This window comes from Neopsephotus bourkii, unplaced genomic scaffold (genome assembly GCF_033783945.1).
Source record: "Neopsephotus bourkii isolate Nb327-2 ecotype Australia unplaced genomic scaffold, CSIRO-AGI_Nbou_v1 NB_207, whole genome shotgun sequence".
Classification (NCBI taxonomy): Eukaryota; Metazoa; Chordata; class Aves; order Psittaciformes; family Psittacidae; genus Neopsephotus; species Neopsephotus bourkii.
This window is the reverse complement of record NW_026900719.1, coordinates 700,294-713,758: the sequence shown is the minus strand read 5'-3', so window position 1 is coordinate 713,758 and position 13,465 is coordinate 700,294. Positions and strand designations below refer to the sequence as shown.

At 36.5% G+C, this 13,465-nt stretch overlaps 1 protein-coding gene across 2 annotated transcripts in view; it reads left to right on the top strand.

Annotated features, from left to right (window-relative positions):
• MOCOS (molybdenum cofactor sulfurase) overlaps positions 1-13,465 on the top strand; it is a 215,646-nt gene that overhangs the window by 155,837 nt on the left and 46,344 nt on the right. For both annotated transcript variants that reach the window (XM_061344302.1, XM_061344304.1), the window contains exon 6: positions 7,008-7,207. In XM_061344302.1, coding sequence (XP_061200286.1) covers positions 7,008-7,207 — 200 coding nt within the window. The remainder of the gene's footprint in view (positions 1-7,007; positions 7,208-13,465) is intronic.

The window sequence follows — 13,465 nt, the reverse complement described above, 5'->3', positions numbered from 1 at the left end:
AAGTTGTACTGGTGACTGGGTCTTATAGAAAAGTTATCTGAGGAAAGAATTGTACTTAACTGCAGACCTATGATGCTATCACAGTCCCTGGTTGAGCAGAAGTGGGAAAGGTTTTCCTTCTACTGTATTACAGTTAAGAAGTTGTTGCTAACTTGAATAAATGAGTAAATAAATAAGTGCTCATGCAAATTCAGTGCTGAATTAGTCTTACTGACTTGAAAACCTAAGACTTAGTGCCCCATCTTACATCTTCTAAATCCCCAGGACAAAGAAAGAATTTTATGTTCTGCCTCATAATAGCATCTGTAGTTGTAAAGAGTTAAAAATACCAGGAAATAAGCAGTAGTAAAGCTTTCACATGCTGACTTCAAGGAATTCTGCATAGCAGGCTTCATTAAACAAAGGACAGAGCCACTTTTATAATAAGCAGAAAACAGGCCTGTATGCTACATTCAGGTTTCTAACAGCTACCAGGAGAATTCATGTGCCTTTATTGTACAAGCTTCACTTGCATTTAGTCCTTAATATAACAGAATCATAAGCAGAAGTTTTTCTGCTGGACTGAGAAAAACCTTGGGATATGAAACCTTTGGAGGCAAAACACAAGTATCACATAAATATGTATTTTCAGGGATGATTCTGTTGTTCTCACAGAAGCCTCTGTGAGTACATGTCATCCAGCACTCTGGAGATGTAAGCTGAATGCTGCTTCCATGAGGTGTGCAAAATACTGCCTTTTGAAGAAAGCCTCCCTGTTCACCTTTTGTGTTGCTGGTTTTATGGTTTGAAAAGCCATCCAGAAATCACGTCCTCTGCTGAGAGTATGGCTTGAGCTCATGGAAGTATAAAAGGATGGACAGGCACACAGATGTTCCCCTGCTTCAAAAAAAAGGTCTCATAACAGTAGCAAACAGTAAATTAAATGTATCTTATCTGGAGCTTATTTGTATTCTTAAACAGTTTTCAGCCTAACAAACAGTTAACCAAAATTGAATTGTACCTGTAATTAAAATCGCTGTTCTAAAAGTGGGTCAGCCAGTTGGCACATACAGCTTCCCTTCTCTTATAGTACTCCCAAGAAGTAAAAAAAAATAGAAATTTCTCATTGGGATATTTGAAAATTAGGAGCTTCTTCTTCAGAATGCACTGCTCGTTTTATTCAGAACAAAGCCTTCGAACTTCTCTCAGTGTGCAAAAACAGAGCTTGAATTAGCTGCTCTAAAGAAGTGGGAGATGGGGCATCAAAGAACCTTCTGTTCATTACGATAAACACCGAATATGTGTTTCATGTTTGGTTTCAGTATAACATTCTGAATAGAGGATTAGGCAGTTGCTTCCCACAGTCTTAAACTATTGAGATGGTGTGGGAGAAGGAGGAGAATAAAAGGATTTAAGCTGCTATGCAAAGAGTTAGTGTTGAGAGAGTGAAAGGTCCCCCTATTAGTCACTGAATTCTACTCTTGCAACTCGATTTTGTAAATTCAAATAAAATTATGTACTTTTAATAAAAAAAATACAGCTTCGTAACTGAAGTTTTTTATGTATGGCAAGGTATTAATTTTTTGGATGTAGAAATGACATCTGGGGACATAGATTTTTCCCTTCTTGCTCACAAATGAAGTCACCTCAGTTGCAGAAAGGGTCATGGTCCACCCCACTTTGTGTTCCCCAAGTCAATTTTTATTACATGTGTTTTATGGATCAAGTTGATTGGACTGTTCATGTGAGTTGCTGTGAATAAGTGGTCTGCAATCTGTCCATGGCTTATGCATTTGCTGTGAGTGCAGATGATGGATGGTTTTACGAATTTGCTGATAAGCCATTTACAGGGTTTTATTTTGAGTTTTAATGAATTAGATTTTCTAATGGTTATGACCAATATTGTAATGCTATTATGTTAGAAGAGCTACTTTCTGTTGACTCCAAGGAAATGTTAGTGTATTAATTTTAATGCCTGAGTTCCACAAGGGGCTCTTATACCCTTCCTTCTGTTTTTGAAAGTAACAATTAGTTGCTGTTAGTCAAGCTGTAGGCTCATTTTCATGTATTTCTCGTTTCTATTCTGTTTAATCTTTAAACTATCAATTGTGGCTGCTTAGAAGTTACATACTTTTTTCATATATTTCTTCCTCCAGGCATCTGTTTCTTCTTACTGTGGCAAACAGGCAGTAGCTAGAGTTAGGACAGCTGTTCTCATAATTTAGGGAAAAAAAAAAAAACAAACCTTCAGGAATGTCTATGTTTAATATTTTTATTGATGAATTAGGAGACATAACAGAGGATGAGTGATCAAGCTTTCTTACTAAGTTGATTATATTTTCTTCTCATTATTTGCTCTTCTAGTATTGTATTTATAACATTTCAGGGTTGCACTGTGGGGCAGGGAGTTGGATCATCTTATGAATATTTCACTTTTGTTTTTGCAGTGTTTGTTTGAAGCAGGATTGCTAAAAAATAGCAGTGTTTAGAATACATTGTTTAATATGGTTTTAAGCCAAAGCACTCAAATTTGCAATAGAGATGTGTGAAGCTACCATTACCAAGTTCATCTTCAGGAGATGTTTTTGGGAGAATAAAATTAAGTAGGTGACAAACTTCAGTCAGAGACATTTAATTCTACACCAAATTAAGAAATTAATGTATGATTCTTGGAAGAAGTGAAAGACTCCAAATGTTGACAGGATTTACAGGTTCCATGGCTTCATTAGCACATTGACTCACGGCTCCCACATGGTGATCTGTCTTTTGGGACTTATTAGAAGGTGGCTACATCCTGGTTTCACTCCCTGCTGATTGGCTTGCTGAGATTTCAGTTCATCATTTCTCTGCCTTTCTCTCTGCTAGGTAATGATGAAGAATAATGAATTATATTGATTTATTCTTATCCAAAGATATATGTGATTTTGGATTTACTGGAGTAACACAGTATTCATTAACTTAAACCTCATTTCTGTGTTTTTTTCACAGCAAGTTAGAACAATAACAGTATATTTGATTCATGCCTCTCATCTTCCTTATCTCCAGTATTTAATTTCTCATAATAAGACAGATAAGAAATGTATTTGAATGCAGATCACAGAAGTTTCTGAGCACAGCCTGAAAACCTTAAGCACTAAAGCTTTCATTCTAGAGGCTCAATTTCAGGTTCTTTATCTTAATCTCTTTATTCAAAATCTTTTACAGATGTTGACATATGCCTACCTGTCTACAGTTCTTTCAAGAAGAACTAACATTTGAACATTTGAGCTACTGAAATCATGGTTGTTTCAGAGAGGAGTTTGTATGCCATTAAATGTTTTCTATTTATGCAATGCGAAACTAGGTCTATACTGACCCAAAGGCATTACTCAGAGGTAATGCAAACGTTATCACTAGGCAAGCCAAGCAGTAGATTAACAGTACCATGGTGACAATTATGGATAGTTGAAATGCACATAGTTAGAACCCTCTTTTAAATGTGAGATAACTTACCCTTCTCTTCCAGATGACTGAAGAGTTTCTGTGGTTAGGCACATGCATACATTCAATTCCTATGGAAGAGCTGACATCGTAAGTTTATCTGTGGATTATCCAGTGCACTGAAACTAAGAATTTTCCATACTGGAGCAATACCCATTTCATAGCAATGCAAACTGCAGTATGAAGTGGGGTGGTAGGTCTGAGATGATGTTAACCTGCCAGGGTGTTTTAGTGTGCAAACATACATCAGCATCTCCACAGGTTTACTAGAGTACTTTGGCAAGATGGTTTGTACACAAAAGTATAAGCTTTCTTTATCAATCTCCTCTGCTCAATAGCTTTGCCACTGCAAAAATATATGGCATTCATTGTGCAACAAATAGTGTGAAAAATTAAGTGGTATTGGGAAGAATAATTAATTTCATTATGTTTGTCTTAATGTAAAGTCCAAATATACACATGGGACTAAGTAATATAAAAGTATTAATCCACAGAAATGCAGGTGTTTCTCTTTTAACAGGGAAGTCCTTGCATTCCTATCATAGATAGAAGTCATTACTGAGTGCAAATTGTGCTGAACGTGTTCCTACACACATAAATACAGTGAATGGTGTTAGATAGACTTTATCTGGTGTAATTTAGACTACATCAGATTCATTGTGATCCAAATTACAAAATGCATAAATTGCTCTTCATTTTGAAACCATTTTGCGAGCAACAAGCTGCAATTCACCTTAATGAAACAATGCAGTGATAAGGAATAAAATCCATTAAGTAAGAGGGTGTCAGGGCACTCGAGTCCTTCCCAGCATCTTCTTGAGATGAAGTATTGATGATTGTTCCAAGCTGTAAGTCTTCAAAAAGGTTTAAGGTATGCTACTTCTTTAATCCCAAACAGGCAGCTTGGGACAAGTCTCAAAGTATAGGTCATAAAACCAGAGCTCTGTAGAGAGAGAAGATAAAATGCACAAATGCAATAAGCTAATAAATACCAAGTCAACCATAATATAAGAAGTTACATTCACATTTAATTGAGGCAGATTCAGTCAAGCAATGTGTTTTATTTTTGCCATCCCCATATATGAGACCAGGTGCAATAATACAAGTCCTTAGATCATGTTAGAGACCAAAGATTTGTTCTGGTTTTTATTTTCTCATCCTCACATTCTTTTCCCTAGTGGGAAAAGGAGATGATTTATGTAAGACACAGTATAGATTATTTTATTTAACAAAATAAAAATAAATCAAGACTATTTTCTGAATATACCAATTTTTTCTGTGAGAACAAATTTCAGATTGATGGCAGTTGCTTCATAAGGTTTTCTGTGACATCAGACCTAATCATAAGCTATTCTGCTGCTAAAAATAGGGGACTGTGGCAACACGGCTTCCTCTCTCCAATCACAAGGCAGCAAAGAAACTGGAGGCTATTGCATTTGGATTTGTCAGAATAAATAATTAAGAAGCTCATCAGCTTCTCACTAATGAACAAGGAAATGTGATTAAGCAACTTTAAAAAAGAATGGCTGAAGACAATATAGAAATAATAGCAGGATGATTGGTGTAAATGAAAAACTGAAATTTCTGAATAAGAGATTTCTTCAACAAGACACAAGGACAGTAGTTTAGTCTTCCATTAAAAGATTCCTGCCAATTTGGAAGTGCTCTGAATGAGATTACAGACATCTAAGCTGATAAGGAAGTCTGTTAAGACAGCTAATTTCTAGCAACTGCTGAGAAAGACTTTCATTTTTATTATTCTTGATAGTATTTCGAGACTCCTAACTTTTACCAAACAATGACTAGGCAATCTTTTATTCTTAGAGGCTCAGAAAATAAAAATTATGTTTCAGACCAAAATGTTCTAGAGATGCTTGCCAAGTTTACTGTGGCTAACATCTAGAAATTGTACTGATTAGTTTCTGGCAACATTCCTTGAAAGTACTTTGTGTGTTAGTATCTCATTAAATATCTTATTCCTCTTTATTATTCTTTAGCATCACAAAAATGTGCTTTTGCCTTATATCTAATCTGTTTCTATGCTTTTACTGTCTGCTTTTCTAGCTTATCTAAAGGAGATAGCACATAATATAGAAGCTTGAAGAAAAGTGAAATAGCAGAAGTTGATGTAATTTTTCTGTATGTCAGGGGAAGGTTATTTTTTCTTTATATACATTCATAAATGATACGGTCTTTTTACTAGTTAATAAGTTAACAAACAGATTACAAGATTTCTCTCCAAAAGCTCTTATATCATACTGTAGAATTTTCCAGATATTCAGATATAGAAGTCCAATGCACAAAACTGTGACAGTCACAGTTATGCAGTTAAAAAAAACCCCACATATTTTTAGTTGCAGAAATGCTCATGCACTTCAAATAAAATACTCAGCATTACAGAAAATACTCTGAGTCTAAATCCAGGCAGAAAAATACTATTGTACTTCAAGGGACATTTGAGGAAATTATTCTTTTCTCTCCCACATGATGTAGGCCCACAATAGTGCAATGTATAGTGTGCATGATAGAAACTACTTTGGATTTTTAGCCAAAACTCCAGCTGTCTTCAGTGGAGATTTGATTGGTTTTAAATATGTTGTTAACCTTCTGTGTTTCCTACGCTACTTTGAGATCATATTGTTATCTTCTAATTGTTTTTATAAAGATGCAAATTCATATGTTTTCAGTTTCTGCTTTGAAAATTAGTCGTACTTCTCTTGTTCCAAGTCATAAATTACCATTTCATTAGGGTTCTTCCTTTTCTTATACCGTATTTATTGTCATACCCAGTTACTTGTCCCCTGTCAGCAGTTTATCGCAGTGAATATCAAAACTTACCTCTTCAACTCGGATTCCATATGTTCTTCTTTGACTGAAATGGCTGGTTTTGTACCTGAAGCTTATGCTTTAGCTTCCTTCATGCTTTCTCAAGGCCAAGTTCTTTGGAAATTTCTCTGCAAACCTTCTCTGGAGCAAATAGATTGTATGGGTGTAGTCAATGAGGCATTCACAACATCCTCTTTCTTTTTCTTCTACAAAAAGAGCAGATCTGGAAGAATATTTCTTCAGTATTCAAGTAAATTAAGCCTTGTAGACTGACATTTCTGTTTTGTCATTACATTTAGAATTTTGATATTTCTATTCTATCTTAAACATAACAATTTGCTTTCTGTGCTGTGTTAGGATTTTTGCCTCATTCCCATGATTTCCAAAGCCAGATCTTGAGCAAAACTTGCTTTTCAAATTAATTGTGCCAGAACATCTTAGTGATATTTATAGACTGGAACTATCAATGTTGTAATGCACCTGAATATATTTGTGTGATTTTAGTTTCTACAGTATATTAATTGTAGATAAATCCTAACAGTACTACTGAAGCTTGTGTATGCTGAAACAGACATTTGCAAATTGTATATTTATTTAAAGGAACCCAAAACTACCAGTTTTCTGTTAGTTCCCTTTCAGCTACACCATTCTGAAAAATGGTCCTTTTTTACACTTCCATGAAGATACAGCATCTGACATATGCATGCACTTTTCTTTTGTAGGTGGAATGGAGAAAATAAAACAGCATACCTTTGCATTAGCTCACTACACCTATAACGTGCTGTCTACCTTAAAATATGCCAATGGGGCTCCTGTCGTACGCATTTACAGTGATACAGATTTCAGCAATCCTGATGTCCAGGGTCCAATCATTAATTTTAACATCCTTAATGAAAATGGGGAAGTGATCGGCTTTTCACAGGTATGTTTTTCTCCTGCCTCTAACTGGGTGTCATATTCCTATTTTACGCATATTCACAATGAGTTATTTCCTAAAGGAAATATATTGTCCATAGTAGTCACTTATGAGGTTTTTGTTTTGCTTCTTCATTGCTCTGCACAATATATACACTCTATGAAGTAGTACTAAAAAATGCAAAGTACATAATAGCCAAAGCCAATGTTAAACATTTAGTACTCTACAAGTAAGATGTTTGAAAGTGGGTTGTTTTGAAAGGATGCATTGACTGGGCAATTTGGTTTCTTGCTGACTTCCTTCTGTAGACTACTCAAAACTGTGAACTGAAGAGCAAGTTGGGAAAAGCTGATACAAGAGACTGCCTTGGAGCTTTGAGATACAAATCAAATCAGATCTCATAATAATGCAGTCACCCATGAAAGAGGAGTCTCTTTTCCCTTCAGTTCTAATAATTACATTCTTGTAATATTCCTGAGGAAGTGCGAAGAAAGTTGAATGATCAGTTTAAGGAGTGAGATTCAACCTCAAAAAATACTTAAACGCTGTCATTCTCAACAGCTTTCTCTAGCTTTTCCTATCAGGTATACCAAGTACCTCTAAGATGAAACTTTATGAAACTTTTTTTACCTTTAGTAGAGAAGCAGTGGTGTATGGCCATAATTGTATATGACTGTGCACCGTGTAGGCAGTGGGTAACTCAGTGTAAAGTTGGCTCACTTGCTCATCAGCAGAAGTCAGAAAAACCACAGCGCTCTATTTTTACTTCATTCTTGTTATTCATTGCCTGATGATTGAATAAGCTCACAAGTCAAGTTAAAGTGTATGACCTTGATCTTTTAAAAAGCTGTCAATAGCTGACACCATCTGTCTCAGTGGCTACCTCCTTCTGCCAGCAGTAGTGACAGAGCTGCGTTCCCTTTGGAAACTGAGAGCTCTGGACCATTAGTGAGAGAGCAGGAGCCATGCAAAAGGTGTTCCTCAACACCTCTCTGCAGGAGATAAGAACCAGATAATGAGGGGAACAGAGAGACATGTCTATGAGAATACAAGTGAAAGTCCTTTTTTGGACTATGCTACTCAAATATGTGGCATATTTCATTTCAAAGAATTTCACATTTTAGGAGTTAATTAGCCATATATGTAGTTTTGAATAAGTGTGGCTATATTAAGGGAAGACTGGAGAAGTTGACACAGCTGGGTTGGTAAAACACTCCAGAAACACTCTGATGTTGTTTCTGTCTTTCGGTTATAACCAAACCTTTATTTGCACTTCTTATTATCACAATTTCTTAGTAAAAATGGCTTTTGCCTGTTTCACTTTTTAAAACTCAACTGTACCCTCAAAGAAAAAGATATTTACAGTCTTATGCCTCTGTTGTGCCTGTTTGCTGCAGTGGCTGCTCATAAAAAGCTTTTTTATTGATCTGTATCATCTGGATTGTGCTATTCACCAGGTTCTTACCATTTCTTGTGTGAGTATGTAGAAAAAAGAACCATGAAGTTTTCAAATGCATAACAGTCACATCTGCAGTATCTGCTAGATTACTTTGTTTAATTAAAATAATGTTCAATTTAATGACTTTTAGAGATTAACAAACAACAGCACTATTCTTTCCAAAGCTACAATATGTGCAAGATATATATAATTGGCTTCTTTATGGAATGACTTTCTTTCATAGGCATCTTATAGCAGTTACGGTGGAGAAAAATGTTGGCTGCTTCTTTATGATTACAAAAAAAATACAGCAGAGTAAGCTTCATCAAAGTGACAATACAATCTCATCTTCATACCTGTATGCATGTCTAAAATTAGCTAGGCTTATTCAAATCAAAGTTAAATCCAATACTTCCATTAATGGTTTAGAAATGAAATAGTGTCCTATAGCTTGGTCATGTCTGTGATCTGCACATTCCTGTAGATTCGCAGTGAAGTCTCCAAATGCAATCTAGCAGAGTTAGGAGAACACAGTTTCAGAAGGCTCCCAGAAAACATTTTAGGGAATTTTTAATGAAGGCAAAAAATTGGATGACATTTCTATCGTACATATCTACTACTAAGGGACACCAATTAACAACTCAAGTCATATTTTAGCTAGTATATTAAAAGAGAAATGACAGAATGTCCTATTCCTTTATGAATTATATCCCTTCTATAATTAATTGCATCCAACCAGTTCTATTTGCCTTTCCCACAGGCAACTGCTATGTGTCCATTGCCTATTAGATGGCACAGTGTGGCTGGACAGTAGCATCTGGTAGCCTGAAAAGGACACTCTAACTAAACTGATAGCAGAGAAAATATTATGACAAGTTTTGGAGCAGTTTATTTGGAACATTTGAGACTGGCAAGAAAGAGTTCATATGTAGACAGTATCTTCAGAGGATACCAAGCTTACATTTAAGACTCAAGGTTTATATAATTTACATGATATCCAAAACTGAACCAAGTTCAAGATATTTAGGGTGTGAAAGGCATGTAGTGAAAAACATGACATTTAACACTGCCACTGGAAAAATCAAAGCAGATAAAAAAGTATGTCTTTCATCTGTGTAACATTTGGGAAGAAAGTTGTTCTTATGTGGTTCTATTATTGAAATCCATTTCTCACTGGTATCAGAGTTTAATTAGCAGAGTTAACAAGATTGTGCCACTAAAGTCAAACATGTTTGAACTACATACATAGTGGCCTGGCTTTGGCTGACATAGTTAATTTTCTTCACACTGCTGTGGCTTGGCTTTAGTGTGAGAATAATCAATATATTAGTGTGAGAATAATCAAAACTATCAATGTTTTAGCTGTTACTATGCAGTGCTTGCTTTAAATCAAGGACTTTTCAGTATCTTATGCTCTGCCAGTGAGAAGGGGCACAAGAAGCCAGGAGGGAGCACAGCTAGGACAGCTAACTCAAACTAGCCAGAGGGGTACTCAGTACCATAGAACATCATGTTCAGTATAGAAACGGGGAGGGTGAAAGGGAAGGCTGGCTGAGAGGGGCTGATCACTACTGGGGTATGACCTGGGCATCTGTCAGCGGATGGTAAGCAATTGTATTGTGCATCATTTTTCTTTCCTAGGGTTTCTTCCTCTTCCATTTTTGCTCTCTCTCTTTTCTTCTTTATCACCACCATCATCATTTTATTTTACTTTATTTCAGTTGTTGAACTGTTCATATCTGAGCCCATGGGTTTTTCCTTTTACCAGTTCTTCTCCCAGTACCACTGAGACAGGATGGGGGTGAGAGAGCAGCTGCATGGTACTCAGTTGCAATCTGGGGCTAAACAATGAGAGTGAGGTCAATTGCACCAACAGGTAATAGCTATAGTCTCAGGTTCAGCCTGGAGTGAAGTCTTCATTGCAGCAGTCAATATCAAATGAAAGGATTTCATTAGAGTGAGACACACAGATTATACCATGCCATGATGGCACGCCCAAGGATGGCAGCTTTTTTTTTTACAGCCATCTGTCCCAATATCTATGATAAAGAAAACTTGGATGTTAGGAAATTATAAGGTGGCAGTGAAACAATTAGGAAGTTGAATAGATACTGCTTTCTCATTTCAGTTCTATTTTGTGATTGTTGAAGGGTATCACTGGCTTAGAGTGTTATATTTGGAATAAACTTGCTATGTATATAATATGTATAGTTGGTTTAATTGACATTTTAATTACCGGTTTAGTTGTTTTGCTCCAAATGGCAATTAAAACAATTAAATAAGAGGGACTTGCAGGCTCCAAACACCGATAGTCACTCAAAAGTTTTGTTTTTTCTTCAGATTTCTCATGAAACATTTCTATATGTAGGGATAAAACTGCTATAGTTTTGAAAGCTCTGTAAACCTTTTGTTTTTGGGCAGTAAAAATACATTAAATTTCCTCCTTTGAGCTGCACCAAATACTTCTCATGAAAATTATTTCCTTCAGTAAAGCTGTCTTGTAGACTACTATTGGTAGTAATTTGTTCTTGAAATTACTTAGGAGAATACCTATATTCTTTTCAGGCAACCTGCCTGTCCTCTGCAATAGGACATCTGTCATTTTATGTTACGTGTTTATTTGCACTGCAGAACCAAAAACACCTGGTTATGAACAGGGTTTAGGCCATGATGAGCGCTGAACAGGTCCAGCATATAAAGATGTCCTTTATGCCAAACAGCTTCTTCAGTTAAGAATGGATAATTCTCTGGCATCATAGTTTTTGTCATTAATGAAGTTTGGTCAGATGACAGGCTGGTGATTTGGAAAGGTGAGAAAGTGCAGAGGTAGAGATGAAGAACTTCTGCTAATCAGTGGTGCAGGATGGAAGTAGCAGAGTTGACATTAATGCAGCAAGCTGTCAACGTTCTACTTCCTTGTGAGGCTACCAGGAAAAGAAGCAGTTAGCCCTAGATATTAAAGGGGTTTGTGATGTCATGAAAAAGGTAGTACGTGTATGCTCAGTGCTGAGCTAATATTGCAGACCCTTCACATAGAGAGTCACCATCAGCTCATTTATCAACAGTGAGTATTTGCAGACTTCAGCGTGTATGAATGTCAGGTGTTTATACATCCTCACGTCCTTCTAATCTCTAAAACACTGTTTGACAGCCAATGATTCAGCTTCAGTTTTCATCTTTGCCATCTTCTTTTATCAAAACCTTGCATATAACTCTATGCAGTTCCAGCATAGTTTGAATGCCAAAGAGGAGGTGGACCAGCTGTAAAGAATCAACACTGATTTGAAATAATCATATACCAAAAAAAAAAAAAAAAAAAGTGTATTTCTCACAAATCAGGACAAAATGCAAAGTTCTCTTCCATTTGCAGATTAAAAAAAAAAAAAACAAGACAAAACAAAAAAACCCCACCATATCTGCTATGAGGAATGTTTCATGCTAAAATTAAGTTTTCCTCTTTGTTTTACTAGGTAAAAGAGACCTGGGAAATGTCCTTTGTACAATCCGTAGATAATTACAGAGTAATTTTATAATCCTTTTACATTTCATTCTGTAAAGTCACTTTGGGATCTGGAAGAGGAGAAAGGGGTAAGAGACAGAGATGGGAAGATGGAATTTCACCTGAAACATTTGTTGAATTGTATGCCTGGGAGAGCTCTTACCCTGCCACACCTTTCAATTCAGTGTTTTCTATCCCCAGTGACAAACATTTCCCTTATCAGGCTTATTCTTTTTTCACTCTGGTCTTCTGAAACAGTTTTTTTTTTTTTTAACTCCTGTGTGTCATGGACTTAAAAAAAATGAGCAAACCATCATAGCTATCTTTTGAAAAATGGCTATCATTTCAGCTGTGGATTACCAGCTCCCTTTCCCACTCTGTTTTTTCACACTGCCTCCTTTGCCTGGAGCCTGAAGCTAAACAGACGTAGTTTGCTGTGATTGTCTCACCTGCAAAAGTTCCCTTGGTATCCATATACGCTTGCCATGCCTCCTAAAAATCCTGTCAGGGAGCAAACAATCACCAGTCCATTAGCAGTCTCAGCCTTCTTGCCTGCCACTTCACACTTGTGTGATAGACAAAACTGCTATAACAGGAATTGGCTGCCAAAGATAGAGGATGTAAACAATTTGGTTTGCCTAAGGAACGTTCCTCTGCAGTGTTGCATATGGATGAGTTTTGCCTCTCAAGACTGAGAACCCTGCTCAGATTATGATCAGTTTTGTCTAAGAGCCTACATTAGCATGTCCCAGCTCACTCTCATCAACCCAGATATAGTGAAGAGAGGTCTAGACTTTGAATTTACCTTTCTTCATCCATTTCTCAATAAAAAACTATCAACACTTCTTAGCAGATAACTTCCAGTTTGTGTCCCTTCAGCATAAATCCATAATGCAATTTAATGACTGTTTTTATTATGGCATCTGCCAACCGTCTTACTCACTTCTCTTCTGCCTCAACCTCCCTTGAGTTAATGTAAGGATAGACTCAATGACCCACCCAAAGTAACACAAGATCTCACCATTAGACCTTCTATACACTGATAACCTCTTTCTGCCAGTGTTCACATGCTAGCGTTATAAGAAGACAAAACCAGAATAAGACTCCCCCAAGAAACAACAAAAAAATGTTTTATCCTTAGCCCTGTTTATCCTTCTGCATCCAAAGTATCCTATGGCAGTGAATTGTCCTGTGATCAGCTTAGCAGTGAAGACAAATTCATCCCTGTGGTTTGAGAAGGCGTGGAGGGGGAAAAAAGATCTTAGGATTGCCAGGACCTTGAGAGGTTATTCATCAACACTGTGTGCCAAGATTAGATCATAGTTAC